At 38.6% G+C, this 22,035-nt stretch overlaps 1 protein-coding gene across 3 annotated transcripts; it reads left to right on the top strand.

Moving 5' to 3' along the window:
• The first annotated feature begins 802 nt into the window (after positions 1 to 802).
• On the top strand, positions 803 to 20,816 carry SH3GLB1 (SH3 domain containing GRB2 like, endophilin B1). Of its 3 annotated transcripts, none has more exons than XM_088526009.1 (11): positions 803 to 914; positions 4,797 to 4,938; positions 6,122 to 6,250; positions 7,699 to 7,832; positions 8,208 to 8,300; positions 9,726 to 9,764; positions 10,697 to 10,720; positions 13,990 to 14,079; positions 14,599 to 14,699; positions 19,444 to 19,675; positions 20,343 to 20,816. In XM_088526009.1, the coding sequence occupies exons 1-11, from the start codon at positions 843 to 845 to the stop codon at positions 20,448 to 20,450; spliced, it is 1,164 nt and encodes a 387-aa protein (XP_088382135.1). In that variant the 5' UTR covers positions 803 to 842; the 3' UTR covers positions 20,451 to 20,816. The 3 variants fall into 3 exon arrangements, with proteins under 3 accessions (XP_088382135.1, XP_088382134.1, XP_088382136.1); XM_088526008.1 differs by having other exon boundaries at positions 9,726 to 9,812; XM_088526010.1 differs by lacking the exons at positions 9,726 to 9,764; positions 10,697 to 10,720.
• The last annotated feature ends 1,219 nt before the right edge of the window (positions 20,817 to 22,035 follow it).

Here is a 22,035-nt window from a genome sequence, read left to right as displayed (position 1 = left end):
TTAAAATCCATTGTCCTTTGATATGTATCGCTATCAAAGGGCCTCCTTTCTTCATGGGCATTTGGAAAGGCTGATTACATAAGTTAAAATAATGCAAAATTATTAAAATTACAGTGTAAGTTATTAAAATTAAAATGTAAATTTATTAAAATCGGAGTGGAATTTTATCTTTTAAGTTTAATTAGCAGCAATGCCCTGAAACAAGAAAGAGCTATATTACATCACGTTTAAAGACCAATGCTGGAATATTTGGGGGGCATCTTAGAATTACGTCTACACACGTATTTACCTAAAGGAATTCTTTGAAGAAAGACCTTTTTTTGTTGGTGGTGATGGTTTTTTTTTGTTTTCCTCCGAGTGACATCTGACAGTCTTCCCTGCTTTACATGACATGGCTACAGCCCAGTCTAAAAGTATTCATCGTGGAAGGAAGAAAAATAAAATAAAATAAAACAGCAACAACAAAAAAAGTCACGCAATTTGACTCACAAAAACCTACACTGACCGCGCAGAACCGAGACAAGCGGACGACTGCATTAACACAAGATGGCCGCCGCGCATGCGCTGTCGCTGCCGCGCGCAGATAACGGCCCGGGCTCCGGGCGGCACCGCCGCCCTCCCGCCGGGACGGGGCGGGGCCGGTGCGCGGGGCGGGGCCTCGCGGGGCGGGGCCTCGCGGGGCGTTGCCGCCGCTGCAGCGGCCGCCGCGCCTGACGCCGCCGCCCGCCCGCGGCCAATGAGGCTCCGCGCCGCGCCCGGCGCCGCCCCCTGGCGGCTCCCCCAGGGACGGGCCGCAGCGGCCGCAGCCGCCGCCGCGGGTGCCCGGCCGAGCCTGCCCCAAGATGAACATCATGGACTTCAACGTGAAGAAGCTGGCGGCTGACGCGGGCACCTTCCTGAGCCGCGCCGTGCAGGTAGGGCCGGGCCGCGCGGCGGGCGAGGCCGCGGAGCGGCTGCCTGGGCCGCGCGGGGCCTGCGGCGGCTCCGCCCCGGCGCCCCCTCCCCGCGGCCGGGAGCCCGGGCCCGGCGCGCGCCGTGGCGGAGGCCGCGGCCCGGACAGCGCCGCAGCCGGGCAGGGGTGCCCCGCGACGTGTGTCCCCCTGCATGAGCGTTCCCAGAGCCGCCAGCGGGGCTCTGCTCGGTGGAACGGGGGCCCTTCCGTGGCACGGGAGCGTGTGCGGCCGCCTGCGCTGCCGTGCGTCTCAGCTGTGTCTCATCCCCGTGTTTCTGAGTCAGGCTTCCCTCCCTCCGCGCTGTGGCCGCCCGCCTTATGTAATCGGAGCGGGACAGGCTTCCTGCGGGCCGCTGGGCGACCCGGCCGCGCCGCCACGGGCCCCGGCAGCTCCCCGTGGGTCACGGTAAGGCCTGGAGCGTGGGTAGAGGCGCCGTCTGCTCTGAAGCCAGTCGGAGCTATTGCCTTGAATGTCCCTGTTGCAGAAAAACCAACAGTCACCAGCAGAGCTCCGAGACTACAAACTCCCCTGAAAGCATATCTCTTCAAATTTGAGTGAAATTAAAGCAATTTGGGGAATTGTTCTTGTCATGGACTACTTTCCCCTCTATCCCCCCGCTCCTCCCAGTGCTGCAGGTTTCCCAGGCCATCTCTTCCTTTCCAACCTCCAGCCATTTTGCTATTTTTGCTGGAGAAGGAGATACAGATCACCCTTTATTGTAAGATCCTGTGATGGGACCTTGTGATTTCTTTTCATTTAGCCTGACTTTTTACATGTAAATGCTTAATGCATTAATGTAGGCTTTCTGCAGTCTGCAATAGTTTAAAGCTGATATGAAATATGCCTTACCCCAGTGTGCGCTATTAGCACTGGTAATTTGTGTTTGAATAGCTACATTGGTGCTCTGCTTAATGTAGACTAAAATCCAGTGGAAATGTGCAAGTAGAAGTTTTCTTCTGCTGGCTCCACTTTCCCCTAAAATTGAAAGTTAAACTGTAGCAAGGAAGGGACAAGCCTGTAACATGTTCCTATCATTGAAGTTGCTATCTTTCTGTATGCTGCTGATGCTCCCCACCACTCTTTTTTCAGGCAAAATTTATGTGAAGTGTGCAGATTGTATTGAGGGACAATCTTTTTGTGGGTTTGTATCACCAGGCTGTGGATTTTGTATCCTCAAAAAATACAGTTTTGTAGCAGGATTTAGTTCAACTCTTATGTTCAAGCATCATTAGATGATTTAGTATGACTTGACAGTAGCTTTTTTGTGATATTAAAAACCACAACAAATGTGGCGAAACAATTCAGTGCAGTGTAATATTGTTTGCAAGGATACCGCTTAAAATTTCCATTTCATTTTGCTGCTGGTGAGCATCTTGTTAGTGTTTCACAGGCTTACCCAAGTCTTCTGTTGCAGGCACACTGGGTTCCAAGAAACCTGTTTCTCTTTTGGATGAGATTATACTGTGTTTAGACCACTTTATTCTAGTTATTTATCTACAGAAAGTGGTGTTTTTGATGTTTACCTTGAGTGGGGAAAAAACCTGAAAGTACAGCTTAGTAAAATTGAACCCTGGGCCATCTTCATCCAAAGGCTCCCTCCCATGTGATGGGTAGGACCCGCCTGGAGTGGTTGTTCTTGGAGAAGCTCTCAGTAGTTGCAGTTCGTGCAGTGTGAAGAGTGGAGATAGGTAGTGATAGGATCTGAGGTACGTTGAATATTGCCATGGAGCTGGAATGAGACAAGCTGCCTCATATGGCAGTCAGGAATCCGAAGCTGGGCTGTTCCTCCTTAGCAGCAGAGACGCTCTTGTTATCGATGGCTACAGCTTGAACTCGGAAGCTTCCATTAATGCACTTTCTCTCTCTGATCAGCCTTGCAGTGTACACTTTAAACACGTGGGCTGATAACTCAGTTTCTGCAGAAGAGGTCAGTTTCCTTCTGCATAAGCTGCTCATGTTCAGGCAATTTGGGTATATATTTTGAATTTAACAATGACAGAGGACTGAATTACCTTACTAGTATCTTTGTGTTTTTTTATTATGGTGCTTATAGTAATCTGTTTGCATAAGTGTTTTGAGTTTTTACATATGTATTTAAGAACTCTATTCAGTAGAAAATCAATAGTGTCTGCCTTCATTGCATTAATGCTGAAAACCGTACTTCTGTCAAACTACTCTATACTGTGCTGCTCAGCATTACTAGAATTAACTCTTTAAAAGCAGATTTGAAGTCTGCAATATTGTTGGTTAAGTAGTTTTCATGCTGTTGAGTAGATTTACAGAAATATTAATAGAAAGCCCATTTCAGAAACAAAGAAAGCTTCCTGGAATTAGTGAAGCAAAAAGGAACTCTGAAACCATTTATATTGTATTTTAATAAATCTGTAAGTTTTTGTGAGCAAAGTACAGGATGTGCTTTAAAAGAGCCCTTTAAACACGAATAATATTAGATTCATAAATGCCCTTTCTCCCTGAGCTGCAACTGAACTTTCTCACAGAGGCAGCCTGCATGTACGTGGAACCCCCAAAGGCGCAATGTTGAGAAGTTCATGGTGTCAAAGTTATTTTTAACCTACGCATAATGGAAATTAAAACAAGCTTGGCTAATACAGTTCTATTTTTGTTGTACTCTTGTTTCTTACAGAGAGTTTAAATAATCCACCTAGTAACTTGTCAGGGATAAAGTTTGACAGTCAAAATGCTTCCAGTCCTATTATGTTCTTAATTGGTAAGCTTGTTAGGCATTTACTTATAAGCCATGTTCTTCTAACTGAAAATGCCAGACTTTGACTAGACTGTCAGCTGTTGAAATTGTAAACATGAGGAAGCTACTGTTTTCAAGAGAGAGGGGAAAAACCCTATATTAGTTCTGGTTTTGTTTGGTTCCCTGACATGGAAGTTCTTTGTGTTTTTCCCCTTCTCACAGAGACCTGGAATTGAAGGACAAACTGGTTGTGTATTAATAAGAGCTGGCACGGACTAAATACCAAATGAAATGAGTAGTCTACTAGTTTTTATTTAGCTAAAGGAAATGTAGGTTGTATTTCATTGTCACTGAAATCATAATTTAGAAGAGGACATAAGAGATCATCTAATACTTTCTGTAAGGAATAATTATATCTAAAAAATTCCTGAAAGGCTTGTTTAACCTATTCTTTAAAAAAAAAAAAAAAAGAAAAAGTTCTTCCCCCACTGCCAAGAAGATATATATTCTGCATCCCAGGACAGTCTGATTTAGCACCTAATCCTTATCTTTAGAAGGGTTATCTAATGTCCAATTTAAGCCTTCATCTTGTAGTCTAATACATTGCTTTTTGTCCTGTTTGTTGTGGACAGCATTCTTCAAATATATAAAAGGTAGCTTTAAAGAGAATCTGTTGCATCTTCTGCTTTTTCTGTGGAGAAGAGTCAGCTTCAATTACTTCCATTTTCCTTTTTTTTTTCTTTTTTTCCTGATCTTTTAGGGGCCTTAATTATCTCCACGTTCTCTCCTTTTGTTTCATGTTTTGGAGAGCATTATGCAAAATCATACATAGTGTCTAATCTGAGACTTACCAAAACCAAATAGAGCAGAGGGTTTCTTCATAGAGTTCTAAATAGCCTTTCTCATCTCAGTCTGATTGATGCGACCTCCATCCCCATTTTCTGAAAGCAAGAGTATGTTGTTGAGCTTATCAACTTTCAAAATTATCATTAAATCCTTAATGATCACTGTATAATGCTTATATCTTTGAAAGTATAATTTAAAACTAACATGAGCCAACAGTTACTGTCCTAGTGTTGTACTGCCAATCTACTTCTATGAAGTAACTCAATATTTTCAACCTGTTTCTCTAACTGTAGTTCACAGAAGAAAAGCTTGGCCAAGCAGAGAAGACTGAACTGGATGCTCACCTGGAAAACCTTCTCAGCAAAGCAGAATGCACTAAATTGTGGACAGAAAAAATTATGAAACAGACAGAAGTATTATTGCAGCCAAATCCAAGTAAGAAATGCTTCAGGTTTCTGCTTGCAATTTCTAAATTTTTGCAGGTGTAACTGTTTACTGACATAAGAATTTTGTAAGTCATGACTAAATATAACATTTCTAAATCCCTAGTGCTGGTGTTAGGAAAGGCTGGAGGAAGCTCTTGTTCATTTAGTTCAGCAATCCTCTGTATTAGGTATTCACTTTTTCAGAAATTAACAGTCTTCAATCAGGAGGTGGAGGCTAGTAGACCTACATGAGGAAGCTTCAGTAAAGGGATAGTGTATGGTAATATCTACATTGAGCTGACCAGTCAATTTTCTGATGTCTAAAAATACTCAGTGTTAAGTGGTGATCTTCATCTGTGAATGTAACTTCCATGGCTTGGCAGTCTGCTAGGGAGGACGGTCACCTGTTCCAGAGAACTTCTTTTGGTTGTAGTTAGTGGAACAACCTGTCTGGGAGAGACAGAAGAGGCTTCCAGTCCAAATTTTAGTAGTATCTTTAGGTTAGACCCATGCAATAGTCCAGTAATTTTAGATGACTTTTTTAGAACTTATGAAGCTTAGTCCACCCACAATAAAATTATGGCCAGAGTAAAGAAAAATGTGAAGTTGAATCCCTCTTGGTTCGTGCTTGCTGCTAGAAAGTGAACTGACAACTGTGTTTTTTCTGTTTTAGACTAACTTTTGGGACATTGACAAGGAAATTGTTATTTAATCCATCATCAGTGAAAGTTATCCGTTTAACACTATGTTTTAGTTTCATCAAAGTGGGGGATTTGTTCATTAGAGGACAGCGTTGTGGATTGCCTGTGTTAGTGCGTGCTGAATCTAGTTCATAGTAACTGCGTGGATGAAGTGAGCTAATTATGAAGTCAAAACGGAGAAATCAGGTTTTGTATATGAGAAGTTTAAGATACTGTAAATGGCAGTATTTTTGTTAATGCCTGTAGAGTCTTTTTTGCCTGAAGAACATATTGTGGCTCAACATCTAAAAGCACCTGAACATAGTATGACAAACATCTAATACGGTCAGTCCCCAAGAAAGGTATTTTGTCTCTTGGGAAAATAACAATATTAAGTTACTTAAGCCTAAATATCTGGATTTTTGAAAATTACTTTCTTTCTTCTTACATTTGTAAATTGTACTTTGAATAGCAGTAATTCAATGCTTTTTTTTTTTTCTCCCCTCTCTCCAGATGCTAGGATAGAAGAATTTGTCTATGAGAAGTTGGACCGCAAAGCACCGAGTCGTCTGAATAATCCAGAGCTACTAGGCCAGTATATGATTGATGCAGGGAATGAATTTGGACCAGGGACAGCCTATGGTAAGTGGAAACAAAGAATGTGACTTATGTGTTGCAGAAATGGGAGGGGGAAAATGCACAGATACTTTTTTTGTTAGCGATGTGAAGTGGCATTTCTTGCCTTCCTTTAGATAATTCCACAGTGCTTTTATTTTTAACATTTTGAGATGAGTTGTATCTCTTTGAACATTAAGAGGTCGGTAGTGAGATTTCTATCATAATTTAAGGATTACGGAAGATAGGAATTGCTATTGGTGAAATAACTGTCTCTGGATTGATGACATTCTCATCTGAACAAATAATTCTAGAATTTGGTTTTCTGATTAGAATGGAACACACTTTCATTTTGTTGTAGCGCATTAGTATGTAGCGCATGTATGCTATAGATGATGAGAAGTAGAAACTAGTTTCTTCAGTAAGACGTTTCTTCAACTTGACAATATTTGTGGTTTTCTAAATATCCATTATTTTGCTGTCAATGAGAGTGTGTGTGCGTGTGGAATATCACCTCAATTTTTCTCCCTTCTTCACCAATACCTATGAAAGGGTGGGTGATGTTGAATATAATGTTTTTCCAATGCCTTTTGATGGTGTGCTTTATACATATTTAGCTATATAATAATATGGTTATAAATTATAATGTGTTTTTTCTCTGTAACTCTTAACAGTTCAATCTATTATCACCAATTTTAATTAGCGTAAATTACTGGAATGCATAGTTGTTGTGCAGCCTGCAGTCATAAACCCTGACAGCTCAGTTGCTTGTCTCAGGGTTATAGCAGGAGGCAAGTTCTTGTTCTTAGAAGGATCAGTTCTTTATATGTGGAAATAATGAGGTTCCCTTTCTAAGGAAGAAAACTATAGTTAAAAAAAAAAGAAGTCATATGTTTTATAGAAGGTTTATGGGTACAAAGTCAATGATATTTATTCCTTTAACGGCATAAAAATGTGAAATTATATGTGGTTCTTTTTTGATCATCAGACCCATGATTTTTTTCTGTTTGTTTTAATCAAATAGAATGCAAGCTACAGGCAGGCAGTCCTTTAGCTTGCGTTTGCTGCAGTTCTTTTAACTGGGGTCAAGTTGCATGAACCATTAGCGTAAAGTTACTCTGTAACCTTTCAAGTGGTGTCACAAAGTGCTTTTAGTGTTCAGAAAAGCTTGTGAGTGTCTCTTGTAACTCAGACTTCTCAGTTTATTGAAATTTATATTTTTGTTGAAATCTAGCCTTTAGCTGTTTTTTTAATTGCAATTATTTAAAAAAAAAAGGCTAATGAAAAGAAAATCAGTAACTGATTGAGACTTCTTTTGATGACTACTGTGGCACTAGATTGTCTTTCAAGCTGCTGACCTAGACTCTTGTACCTGTACATCTTTTTTTGTTGCTGTTTTCATTTGCTTTAAAAGAAAAAACAAAAAAAGCACCTGCCTGGGTTGCTGTGAAATTTGCATATATTTTCCTTTGCAGGAAATGCACTCATTAAATGTGGAGAAACACAAAAGAGAATTGGGACAGCAGACAGAGAATTAATTCAAACTTCTGCTATAAATTTTCTCACTCCCCTGAGAAATTTTATTGAAGGAGACTACAAAACTATTACTGTAAGTAGAAGTGAGCTTTTTTTTTGTCATTTCACAGTAGTTATAAATCTAAGTTTTTTAGATCAAGTGATAGATAGTTGTACATTGTTTTATTTAAAATAATGTAGAAAATCAGTTGGAATTTGTACTGTTGGTTTATATTCTCTTCATTTGACCAGGTAAAATAAATTATTTGAAAACTTACTTTTTGTAATTAATGTGCTCTTAAAAATACTTACCTTGAGTATAGAAAGCCTAAGAATTAGTATTTAACTCTGCCTCAGTTCAAGAAGGCTTTTTGTGTGTGGATTTTTTTTTTATTTAAAAAAATGCCAAGTAGGCAGGATTTTGCTTTCACTATTTCTTTTCTCCTAAACTAACCTAACTCATTTACAGAAAGAACGTAAGCTATTACAAAATAAACGTCTAGATTTGGATGCAGCAAAAACCAGATTGAAGAAGGCCAAAGTTGCAGAAGCCCGAGCTGCAGTAAGTAAAGTCTTTTGATGTTGGAGTGTGTGTGTGTTTTTGTTTGTTTACCTCGTTAGTCACTTTCAAGTTTATTTTATTTACTTATAAACTTGACTGGTTGCTTAGGCTTCCACGCAGCTTCTTTGCCATGCTATTTTCACATAACCAATTGGGACAGGACTCTTAATTTCATATATCTTAACCGTTCTTGTTCTCTCAGTGCTTTTTCAAGGAAATTGAAATGTTAATGAAAGCAAAATGCTGCTGCTTTTGAAACTCTTTAAATTCTCTTTAAAGTGGAGAGAAGATCAAGTGTATATAACTTCAGTGGTGCGTATGCTTGTAGTGTTTTTATAGCTACCTGTAGACTGTTTTCCTAAAACATCAGCAGTTAGGGAGATGATGGATAATCCTCTCAAAAAAGTTGCTTAATTTATGAAACTAACACTAGTGGAGCAGAGTATTAGCCAGCAGTGGTGTTTGGAAACATTGGAGAGAGAGGCCAAGGAAAGACCATGTCTTTACTTAGACATGTTCAATGTTAAGTTCGGAAGTTCTAAAGAGAAGGAGGTGTTCTGGTTATTAGCTTCCTGGTGCTGTGGTGGCAGTTATATGCTTCCTAAAGTATTAGAAAGACCAAGAGGAAATTGTTTCCACTAAGCTTATCATTAAAAGGAAGGCTCTACACTCTGGTTTGTTACTTCCATCACCAGTGTAAAATCTTAGTCATCTGGAGCTGGATGCTCTGACACATTGCTCCCAATTGCTGCTGCTATTACATACATGTTGATGTATGTAGACATATGTTTACATATATGTCTATGTAAATATTCATGCAACAACAATTTTATAGTTTTGTTTAAAATAGCTCAAAAATACTTCAGTGCTGATAAAACATGAAACCCCAGATCTTTTGTGTCGCTTAAAAATGCTTCAGCTGCATTTTTAATGGCAGTGTGGTGGTTTGACATTTAGAAATGCTGCAGTTTCTAGCCTTGAGACTCAGGGAAAAAAACTCTGCACTGTACAAGAAGGGAGGACTTTAATGGTAACAGGTGTGATACAAATGGCTGACCTTCTACTGAATCACTAATTTATAGGAAGATGTCTGACAGAACTTGCTGAACTAATGGTTTAGCAACCAGGATGCACATTCTTCCAAGTTTCACTGCTCTGACATCCTGGAATAAAGTGATAGATTAGTATCTATGTTTCTTTTTTTTTTTGTGTTGTAGAAGTGCTTTAGATTTGAGGAAAAAACATCTTCCCGTACTTATTGCACAAATGAACTAGTTTAGATCAGTATTTAAAATAAACTGTTCAGATTTCTGTATTGAGTTCACAGTTCTGAATAGCTTAAACTTGCCTTGTTTTGTGTCAATAACCTATTTGCTTGCTATGTTCACAGTATAACTTGGTTTTGTCTTTATCTATGCACTTAAGCAACTAAACACCTCTCAACCTGAAGAGAATAACATTATGGTAAATGTCTCTTACATGCTCAACTTGCTGCATGTAAAATGGCTAAAGGTTTGTTGGCCTTCTGTGTTCATTCATTTCCTTCCTAAGTGTTTCCTCTTGCTATCCAGATTGCATAGTCCTGTTTAAGATGTTTTCCAAGAGCAAATGAGCTGGTTTGTTGCAACTTGCTACTGCAGCCTTTATGCACATTTCTTCCTACCTAAGTCCCGACTGTGTCATCAGCAACTTAAAAGCGCTGGAATATGGAAGTCAAAGAACTGCATTGCAAGGGGGAACTGGGACGGCAAGCTACACTATCTTCTAGATTCATTTCCTTGCATTTTTTTTTTTTATTTAGCCTGCTATTCCTTCAAAACTGAGTTTGAGACATCTCTACAGTGTAAATAATAAATTCAGATTAGTGAAGATTGTTGTGGAAGAAGAAACTAAGTGGAATTAGCAAGAGAAATCACTCATTTGTCTGTTTCAGTCATTCTTTAACCTAGTGTTGAAACAAGAATATCTCTTCGTAGTTTTCCAGTATTCTAATACATTAAGATAACTTAGTTTAATTCACAATTTAACTTATTCTGTCTGGTTCATGTCATTTTCCAAGTAATTGTGTTTGTAATGGCTTGTTTTATATATCATATTTTATAAGAATCTAAGTTCAACAAGTCATACCCTCTTCCATATCTACTTGGTTTCACACATGCAGTACTCAGCATACTGGCTTCAGTCTCATTGTATATGAGGAGCTTTGGACAACTGACTCATTCATAACAATCCTCAAATTTCTTTGAGGTCCTAAAGAAAGATAGGGAAGTATTCAAAAGCTAAAGTATAGTTGCATCTTATATTAAAGCACCACAACTCTCTTCTAAGTGTGTATTTTTTTTTTTTTTTATCTTTCCCCTCCCCCTGCTTCATGCTTCACTTTTAACGCTGGCTAGATATGGGCTGAGGAGGTGACAAAAGTAAGTAAACAGTTTAGACACTGCAACATTCAGAAACGATAACTTGTGCTGGTGTCATGTGATAAAGGATTTTGCACGTTACTGATCTCAGTGTAATGATGGACATCTGATGTGTTACATGAGACTCTGCTGCTTTTCTCCAGGGACTTTCAAATTCTAGGGGCAATACAAAGTCCATGGCTTGTTTTCTTAGTAATGTGATTTTCATTTGGCAAGATGTAATAGAGAAAAAACTACTGAGGTTAGTTACTGGTCTGGTAGGCTATTAAGAAAAATAAACTAGCAATGAGCTTTTCAGAATTTTCAGAAATGTTAATGTCTATTACTCTAACGTGTTCTAAAGAATACTGATGTGACACTAGGTAGACTAGTCTGAACTGTACCTGGGATTATAGGTATAGTATTAGCCTGACAGGGACAGAGAACGAGATTGAGATCTGCAAAAATTCGAATTTGAGGAGATGCAGGATCTGTCGTCATGGCTTTCAGCCTATCCAGGAATCTCTACATCAATTACCATCCTTTTGAGATAGTATTTTTGTGCTGTTAAACTTCCTTTAGATTAACTTCCCTGCTGAAATGTGTAGTTGGGGTGTATGAAATAACTGTGCTATGAACCACACTGGGTGGGTACTCATGTCCTACACTTTGGACACCTGAGTTTTGTTACGAATCTTTCCCAGTGTCTAGTGTAGTCAAGGAAAAGAGCAGAGGTTTTAGCACCTTGAAGCTAAGCTGTGGTTGAGCATCAAGAGGGTCTCTCAGCCATCCTTGGCTATAGAGGAGACAAGGAATGCTAGCCATACTGGGGAGTGTCATTTTAGTAATAGTCTCATTAATGCAACAAGGTTAAGAAGGTGATTGTGTTATCTTGTGTTCTTATGGTTGTATGCTTCTTAGCTACACGCTTGCACAGTATTCCAAGGATCATTCATATAGATACCTATGTATATTCATAATCTGAATTTGGGGAGTTTCTGTACTTCTGAATTTTCATGTTAAGATCCCAAATTCTTATTTTAAACCTGAGGAGCAAACTATTTTGGGGGATCTTCATGAGAGATATCCAGTGATGCCTTCTAAATGTTGTTTAAAAAAACGAAATACGACAGCAGCTGAAGGCAGCAGGAAGGTTTAGGCTTGTGCTTTGTGACCCGTGTGTATTCTCTCCGCCGCCTCCCCCCACCTCTTCTTTTAATTCAGAGACAGAAGGATTTGATCAAAAGGTTCTCAGACTGAAAAAATCAGCTGTTTTCAGTCTTAACAACAATGCATAGAATAGACATGCTGCACTGTTACTTTTCACCTGTCAGCTGTGGAAGACAGGGATGAGCAAAATAGATTAAGCATCCTATCACATACTTAGATTTATGGAAGTCTCTACAAAGCTAATATATCTGGGCCCTTTAAAGCATGGTTCCATTTAAAGTTACTCTGCGAACTATCTTAATGCATGTTACCAGTTCAGTAATTTTGCTTTTTTATTTTATTTATTTAATTATTTTTTTTAGAAAGTAGTTATTTTGCTAATATATTGTTGAAACAAATAGAATTCTTCTGATGCAGATTTTCCCCTCTTATATTTTTCTATTCCCATGTTCTTCCTTATCTGGCAGGAAGAAAAATATACTTTAGTAACTGCTGTTTTCAGGGAAGCAAGAGACTAGATTATTTATTTCCAGATAAATGGCTAACTGTTTTACCTATTAATTTGCTTTCCTTGTAAAGGAATTGAAGTAGGTGGTAGAGAAAGGAATGCTTTTCTTTCCCTCTTGGGTATCAGACTTCCTTTTATTACCCTGCCTGTTATTACACTCTTCTAAGGGCCTGCCAGATGGATTTCACTGATAAATCAAAAATTTAAAGATTTAATAGCAAAATTTCAAGCAAATACTCTTGTTTCAACAAAAGCTTGGAAAACTTAATTAGTCTATAGCTTGATATATATGCTGCTATCTCAGTTTTAAATAAGGAACATACAGGGCCCTATAGTTGCTTCCTCACTGTCTCAAATTAATGTGTAAACCCTGACAGCTGCAGTGACTGCAGCACTACTTAAGTATTTGCATCTTTCTTCTGTACTTATTTGTGAGATTAGATCCTTCTGTGTTCCTCACATCTTTTCATGTTGATCAGTACAAATGTTGTGCAAGAGCATAATGTTTGCAACCACATAAAATCCTTTTGCAATTAATGTTGTCTCATTAGGTTCTCTCAAAATACATTTCTGTACCTCTGCGTGTTAAGAACAGTAACTGCTGCTTCTCAGGCTTAATGTAGAGTTTTGCTTTTGGATTCGTTTTTTTAGAAAGATGGTACTAAATGTATATAAGCACTTAGGCAAAGTAATCTGGCTTCCAGGGTTCAGGTAGTTTCATCTTGAAACAGTAAATCTTAGGCAAAACACCATATATGTGTGTGTGTGTGTGTGTGTGTATGTATGTATATTTTAATGTATTTGTGCGTTTTGACTAGTTTAACTTTTTCCAAAACACCATTCAGACTAACTTAGATTTTTTCTAGTTGAAGCTGTTTAAACTGCTTATAATACTATTTGATTTATTTGAAAATTGTTGATATCTGTAAGTAATAAGGGATGAATTTTGGTGTACAATTATTTATATATCAAATTTAAACCAAATCATTCTTACAGAAATTGTACTTCTAACTGGAATTAGAACATTTTCTATGGTTTGTTACATTTATTTTTAAAGATGCCTCAATTCCAAACTTCAGAAATAATTGTTGTAGCTTGGCAGCTAGTATGAAATAGTAATCAGTAAAATATTCTGCTGAAATTCACTGTCAAAGTTTTACATATGGCTGATTGCTTTGCGTTTGCCTGGCAAAAATAATGCCAGATTTACACTCAATTCTGTGAGCCTCTGAGAGCCCTTTTAACTTCAAGTATGGGAAAAAATTACATTGTCGTTTGCTGCAGCAGCTTGGCTGGTGCAGACACTGTGTGATGCCCATGACCTTGGTTTGCTGTGCAGAGGTGGGGTAGCATTGCTGACGGAAAATGCCTTCCCTTGGGATACGCTGCATCTACGTGGTAGAGGCCTGCTGATGTAGCTGTCTGTGCAGGCAGGTCAAAGGCCGCTCTTCGCTTTGTGCAGTAGTTCAGACCTGCAAAGAAAAAGCACAGGATTTAAACATGTGATGAGCTGAGGTTGTCTGACTAGCACTGAATGCAGTGGGGCTGTTGCGGTGGGAAGGTGCTGTGCATGGTGCATTGTACCAACATCTAAGTGCGTGCTTACTTTTAGTCTGAACAGGAAGTACGAATTACTCAGAGTGAATTCGACCGCCAAGCAGAGATTACCAGACTCCTGCTGGAAGGAATCAGCAGCACCCATGTGAGTACCCAAACTGGGGTAGCGGGGCGGGAGCAGCCAAAATCAGGGCACTGCAATAACTAGAGTAAGCTGCTTGGGAGCTTTGGCCTACTGGCTTTCATGTTAATGCCTTAGAGTATCAAGCAACTCTGTTTATTTTTGCATTATAGTTTATTATCTTCAGAGTTTACCTTTAGGTCCTCTATTAATTCTGAGAACTCAAGGATTTTCGTTTTTATGATTTAAACTCAGCTTTCCACTGCAAGTTTAAACCACAGAAAAGTGCTAAAATATTTATTCCATAAATATGCAGGTAAATAATGATACGATGCCTGTACAGCCTGTACTTACTTGAGGGGCTTGATGCGTTGCATCTGTGACACTTTATCCCAGTTACCTGGTACATCCAGACACCATTCCTGCATGGCATAAATTCCTTCACACTGATGTTGTCATTATCAGCCCATTAGGAAACCAGTCTTTCTAATGCAGTGTAACACTTTTCCATACTAAAAATGTAAATTGTTTGCTATATTGTAGGCACATCATCTTCGCTGTCTGAATGATTTTGTTGAAGCTCAGATGACCTATTATGCACAATGTTACCAGTATATGCTGGATCTCCAGAAACAACTCGGAAGGTAGTGATGCTGCAAAAACCTTTCTAGTTAATAGAAAGTGATAGAAAGTAGATATATTTTAGTGTAATTACTCTAGAATTACCCTTGTGTCTACTTTCTTAAGCCTGTTGATGGGTCTAGTGCCTTTTGAGGGTAGATTCAGTGAGATTTTGCTTATTTTGTAATTGAGGATGGAGAGACATCAAACCTCATTTGGCACAAAAATGAATTTTTACAGTTTTGTTTGTAGTTGTTTAGTTCTGCAATACTTCATCCTGGAAAACTGCAGTACAGTGTGGGAAAAGTTGTTTTTGTGCCTGTAAATTCATGTTGCTTTTTAATTTGACACTGCCCAATTTGAAAATGCAAGTGCATTTTCTACTCTGTGAGTTGCTAGCATATATAATACACTTGGGGAGAAATGTACTTCACGATGTGGGAAATCAGTAATCCAAAGGAGTGGAAGCATTGGTATGGATAAGCTTACCTAGTTTTCTGGTTATCTAGTTTTGCTGTTTAGTGGCTGTACTAGTTTTTAAAGTAAGAGTATAAACTGTCAAACACATGAATCTGTGCTCTTAATCCTTTCCTTGCTGTTTGTTATGATGTAAACAGATTTAAATGCTTACTTCTCATATTTTCCCTATTCAAATTCTCCTTTACCAGTTAGAGTCTTTCTAAAGGTTATTCCAGACCATGTTGTTCAGGTGAGCAGGTGTTTTGAAAAAGTGCCTGTGCCGAGAAGTTTGCTGTTACAGCTGTTCTAAATAACTGTGTCTAAAGTGCCTCTACTTTTTTTTTTTTTTTTTTCTTTCCCCTCCATGAAGAGGAAGTAAAAACAAAACTGTTCTCAAGTCTTATGCTTGTACTGATTTGCTACTTCCTGTGACATTTGATCTCCTTTCCTTAGTTTGTTTAAACGGATAAATACTTTTCCAAAAAGACTCTTTGGAAAAAGTTTATCTAAGAAGTCTTTAAAAGTATTCTTTTTTTCTGAAAAAACTACATCTTTAATGCTGCATTCTGCTGAAAAACATACACAGCTATCAAATTAGATAGCACATAAATGCAAATAGTGAATCGAAAGCTTGGGAACGAACATTTACTGGAGTAAGGGCAATAACTAAGTGAAGTATATATGTTATATACATGACTATTTTGAGATGAGGGGACTTTTACATTCTTATTCTAATTTACTTATCAAAGAAAAGGTTAAGCATAATAGCTTTAGCCTTAAAAAATAGTATTTCTCTTTAGATACCTCTTATTTTAGGATATAGGATATATAGTATGTCTAGAACAGCTGTCTTTGTTGCATGTAAATTGCTAATAAGTGCAAAATGTGTATTTGAAGAAAATCCTACTTTTAGGAAAACAGAAAGATACATCTTTATGTGGCTACTCTCTAATTAGTATTTCTGATAAAATTATTATGACTGCTACAAGACCAAAAGCATGGAAACTTTTCAAACTCCCCAGTGCCCCAATCAGCTGAACGGAATTTCTCTACCTACATAGATTGTGTAACACCGGTGGTGGTGGTGAATCTGGTGGTGAGCCTGTCTTTCCTGCCTTCCTGGAGCAAGGAAGTTGCACTGAACTATTGAAGGGGAGCACTGGGGTAGGGTCTCAAGGTGTGCTCCTGCCTTTGGGAGAGTTTCTCAGTTTATAGGCATGTGCTGCATAGCATGCTATAGCATGCTGTACATAGGCAGATGTAGCCACCAAATACATAGTGTAGGCAGCTCACCTGGTTATATTTGCCAGCACTTGTTCAGAAAGTGGCTTACAGTGCTGTGTTACACGTGCTCTTTTCATGCATCCATGAATGTGCTGTCTTCTCATACGAAAGCCAGGAGGAATGCGGGATTTATTTTCAGATTTTTAGTGACCCCAAAGTATGCAAGCTCTTCCTGGGATAGTTTGTTGCTTGAAACAGAAACCAGGTTCTTGGAGTAGATGCACGTTACATACTTTACCTCAGTCAGAACCTAAGGATTGAACCTTAACCCAGTTCATGCTGAGACTGTTCAAGCCTCAGCGCTGGTGCTGTTGATGTACCCTGCGGACTCAGTTGTATCACAAGGTAGTGGAAACTTGTGCTCAGTTCTCTTTATATAAATAGACATGATTTTATGGATTTTTTTTTTCAGGACAGCACCAGCTGCTCCTCCCTCTATTGCTTCCCCCTTTCTGTGGGGTTGCCTAAAAAATCTGATGTCCCGTGTTAAAAGCAATTTCTTCTCTTTTTTTTTCCTCCCCAGAATGAACTAAACAAATCTATTTCAAAGATCCTGGTTCTGTGGCTTTTTTTTTTTCTTGCTGATAGCAGCTTTTGCTGTGAATATTCACAGCTTCTTTGCTAGCCAAGCCTAAGTTTTGGCAACATTCAGTTTTCAGCCTAGTCCATTACTAGTCCCCTTCTCCACAAGCTGTGAAACTCTTTACCACTGAAGTGTTTAAAAAAAAAATCCAAGAAAGTGTCTATCTAGCTGAAGATTTTCAGTAATGTGCCTACATATGGCAATTTAGCAGTATTCAGAAACAGCTGATTGTCATTGAAAATGGATTTCCTCTGCTTGAATGCCAGCTGTTAATGTAATAAATATATCCTAGGGCAGGGCTGAGTGTCCTTACTGAAGTGCAGAAGTCTTGCTCTTCTGTAGAGGTGTTTTGCTCAGGGGAATTGGTGAGCTGTTTCAAAAAATTAATCTGGCCACTAAATGAAACTTTTCTGTTATGTTTTGCTGGGGATGCTTTCTCTTCTGTGTGAGTTGAACAAGCTCTTTTTGATCAAACAAGGCCAAGGTGAGCCAAAGGGGGAAGTGGAACTTCATCCTTTTGACAACAGTAAACTGCTAATTAAACTCACAACAGTCTCCTGAAACTGTATCCAAATTCAGTCTAACTGTAAAGGGGATATTTCAGTCCCTCACACTGTACTCCTGCTGTTTCCCTTTAGACAGCTATGACAGTTACATGGCTGCAAGGTGAGTATGTTCAACCATTCTGATGGAAAGTTATGAATCTTGATAATTTTTGTTGGAGCAGATTGTTGAATCAATGCATAAGCAACTGCATTGCTATGGCTGACTTAAATCACAGAAAAGGAGCATTTCTGCAATAAGTGGAGAGAGAGGACCATCCTATTTAGAGGCTATGTAAGATTAGATATAGTGTGAAACTGTAAACCTAAACTGCAGCAGTACTGCACACTATCTAGATTGGGGCTGGCTCAGGGCCGCCTCTGTTCGTGGCCATGTAATCCAAAATGTAGTCACTGATAGATAGAGTTTTCACCTGTATCAGCTCTCTAATGCAGCTCATCTGATGACTGTATGAGCAGACGTGGGTGTGGGAATACACTGATCTTGATTAATGTGGTTGAAGTTGCCATAGAAGTGCATCTTCAGGAAGAATTTAACTGGGAAGGGTAGGTGGGAAGAGATGAGATGAAACTGCTTTCTGATGGGCTCAGATATACAAAATGAATAGATCGTCATTTTGATAAAAGAAAAAAAAACAGGAATGTGTCATGCCCACATCCAGAATGTTAAATCTGTGTAGAAGGACTGGCGGGGAAAGTAAAGGGTGGGAATCACAGTAGTATTGACTGAATAGTTGATGTGTGGATCGCTCAGAAATAGAATGTGAAGAAGTAAAGGTGCAGCTGCACACCATCCTGGCTCGGCCAGCTCCTGGCTACTAACACTCACCTTTTTTTCTGCATCAACTTTGCCACTTCTCAAACCCTTCACTGACCTACTTTTAAGGTAGCGTCAGGTGAGTGTTGATACAAAGTGAGGCAGCAAGAGGCAAAGCATGGTTGCATCAACTGCTAAATCAGTTAGTTTAAACTGCCTTGGAACAGCATCCCAGGATACAAATCAAAGTTACAGGGATGCAATCTCACAGCTTATCGTTGCTCCTGCATCCATCAAAAGAAATCTCTTCCTCGCTTTCCCTTGTGCTCCTTCCACTTTTCAGATGTGTGTTTTTGTCTTTTCCCTTGTATCTGCTCTGGCGTTTATCACATTCCCTCCTTTTTCAGCTCACCAATTTAGTAGGTGATTATACACTTTTTTATTGAATTAGTTTTCAGCCAGGTAAATGGAATTGACTTTATGGAAGGGTCTGGCTAGTACTAAAGCTGGCACAGAACAAGCAGCAGTCTGACCTAGAAAGGAGGGACTTGCCTGAGTTAAGTTCATCTTTAGTGAAACAAATATTTATATCTTGCAGCTTGCAGCAAGCCAAATCGACAAACCGATTTGGGTTATAAAAAATTTACTGTGGATTACTGTTTTCTTTGCAGAAAGAGGGTGTGTTTTTTAACCTGCATTATTTCCCTGAACTGGTTCACCAGCACAATCTTTTGTGTAGCCACATAATTGAGGAATGAGCAACAGGGGGTGGAGGCTACTTTTACTGGCAGAGCTGCCAAAAGAAATGTTTATTAAACTACTGAATTGAGTCTAACCAACAATGCTTTTCTTTATTTCTGTCAAGAGGCAAATATCAAGTTTTATAAGGAGGCAGTCTTCTCTTTAAAGTATATTTGCTTGGTTTATCCTACAGGTTTAGAGAAAGTATCCTTTTTCAGGTTTATAAAAGCATTAGTGCTCTGCTGCTGCTGTCTACTTGTGCTTATTCTATAATTGATAAGAAAAGCAAGAATTCAAATTTACGCATGGAGGCGTGTATGACTTTCTTGTAGAACCGATTGACCCAGTAGTCAGTTTGTTTTGTTTTCCTTCCTCCGCAGCTTTCCATCTACCTTCCTCTCTAACAATAACCAGTCTTCCTCAGCCCCTGTGCCAAACGTTTCTGCCCCCTCCGTCTTGGCCTCGGCCTCTGCTTCGCTGCCTTCCGTGAGCAATTCTGTAGTTACTTCAGGCTTCAGTGAACTGAAGTCCTTGAGCGGCAGCAGGAAGGCAAGAGTCCTCTACGATTACGATGCTGCCAACAGCAGTGAGTTATCACTACTTGCAGATGAGGTAAGAGTTTTCTAAGTACTTTGATCGTTTAAGAGTACAATCAGAATGCTTGTGGCTAACCAATAAAGATGTGCTGCTTCCATAAATGTGTGTAGCTGCCTTTTTATTAAAACTTCACTAGTAGTCTGATTCAGAAGCTGAAATTGTTTTGTACCTGTTTATTTTAATATTCTTTAGTGAGAGCTAACTATTTTAATGCCTGCATAGCTTGCAATAATATTTGCTAGACAATCCAGGCACAATTCCCACTGTCTTCCTTTTACTACATCCTGTCATTGAAAAGTCCTAGTGTCCCACCCAACAAGATCCATCCTTCTATCGTGCCCTTGAAGATCCAAGGAACTTGCTTTGTGGTTTGTTAAAGTTGATAGTGATATACTATATCTATATGTGTATAAAATCTAATAGAAAAAAAAAGGCAATTAACCAATTTCATGTAAAAAGGGCTTTTTTCAAGAGAGATTTCAAACTATGCTACTATATCTGCTTTTCAATGAATCAGTGGAGAAATTGTTATGAACACTAGTTTATTTTTGATTAATGTCTATATAAAATGTTCTATTTAAATTGATTAATCTCAGTTCTAAGGTCCTGTAAATCACATGAAGGCAGAGTGCAACATTTCCAGGCAGTGGCAATGTTCTAATAATCTGTTTCTGTTTTTTAGGTGATTACAGTGTACAGTATCCCTGGCATGGATTCAGACTGGCTGATGGGTGAAAGGGGAAATCAGAAAGGCAAAGTGCCTATTACTTATTTAGAACTGCTAAACTAAATGGCTGGTTTGAATAAAGACTGTCAATTATGGTGACAACATATTTATATAAAATTAACGTAATGTAAGCAGGTTTAAGTGTCTTCCATGTTACTGTCTTAAGGGACAAATACCAGCCATTACAAACTGGCTTTTCTGCCAGCATGGTTGCATGGTAAATACTCTATTCAGACTTAATGTGTTTAAAGCTTTTACTTCATGTGCCAAGAACATGTTTCCTACAGTTTTGTTTCTACTGAAGTTTTCACTAATATAAGCTTCTACTTTTGAGTAATCTAGATTGAAAGCAGGAGGTACTGTTTTCTACTGAATTTTTTCATTAATGGCAAGCTTTTCTTCGCATAAAATAAACTTATTGTGAATTGATGTAGGTGTAATGCACATTATTTGAATAATCAAGGAAGTCTTTATGGTTTGTAGTCCAATATATGTGGAATACAGATGTGCTGAGATATATATGGCTGTCCACTGGGTAGTTTGTGCATTTAATTACATTTTAAAAATGGAAACAGTTGCTCCCCTCTGAAAATCTAAGGGAAATTCCTCATATGTTGAGATTTTAGCATGTGTATAAGTGGATTGATAACAAGTTGGCTAAGTAAGTATTGTTTTTTTTTTTTTTTTAAATCCTGTCTTCCATTTGTATCCTTTAATTGCTTTCCAGAAAGGAGGCTAATTCACTCTGGTAACTGTTAAATCTTTCAATTGCAAAACATATAGCCTTGATGTTGAAGACCCACCATTTTTTTCTAGCCAGATATGAACTGTGTCTCTGTATTCAAGTAGTTCTGTAGAATAACATACATTTATTCAGATTACAGATTTTAATGAAAATTCGCATTCAAAATTCTTATGCAGTTGCTTGTTTTTTGTCATCTTATAATTGGATTCAATTATTATTGCACATTTCTTTATTGGGGCAGGACTGTCCCCAACACCACCCTCCCTCCCCAAAATATGCAGGAAGAAAACAAACATGAATTAATCCTAAAAATTACTTTTACAACTAACATAACTTTTTTTTTCTTTTTTCTCCCTGTCATTGCAGCCACTAACATTTCAGGAGCGGCAGGGTATGTTTGTTTGTTTGTTTGTTTTTCCTCTGCACAAGAATAAAAATGATAGATTAAGGGGATTTTTTTTTTTTGAAGGTCCAGTAAACTTAATTCATGCAATTGGACTGGTTCAATAAACAGAATTGGGAAGGAAATCATTCTTGCAGAACATGCAACATTTACAGAAGTCTATTTGGACTCTGCAACCGACACTGGCACTAGCTGCTTAGTTAACTGCTTCTGACCAACAATTGAAGGTTCTTTATCATTGCAAATGTATATTGCTGAAGCCTTCTGTGATAAAAATTACTTAAGTGATTTTTTTTAAAAGTGTTTTTATTTAAGTCTTCTGGATTTTTAATATTTTAAATCAGTTCATCTGTTGCAGCCTTCTCATGGCAACTACCAAGAAAATCCTGAATGTATTGAGTCTCTCAATTGAAAAGACTAGAGGACACCTCAGTAATAATTCCTTATGAATTGGAATTCATCATGACTAATTCATAATGCATTAAAATGTGTAAGAAGAC

Source organism: Tinamus guttatus, unplaced genomic scaffold (genome assembly GCF_059628265.1).
Source record: "Tinamus guttatus ecotype Peru unplaced genomic scaffold, ASM5962826v1 Tinamus_guttatus_pri_ptg000242l, whole genome shotgun sequence".
Classification (NCBI taxonomy): Eukaryota; Metazoa; Chordata; class Aves; order Tinamiformes; family Tinamidae; genus Tinamus; species Tinamus guttatus.
This window is presented reverse-complemented; position numbering and strand designations above follow the sequence as displayed.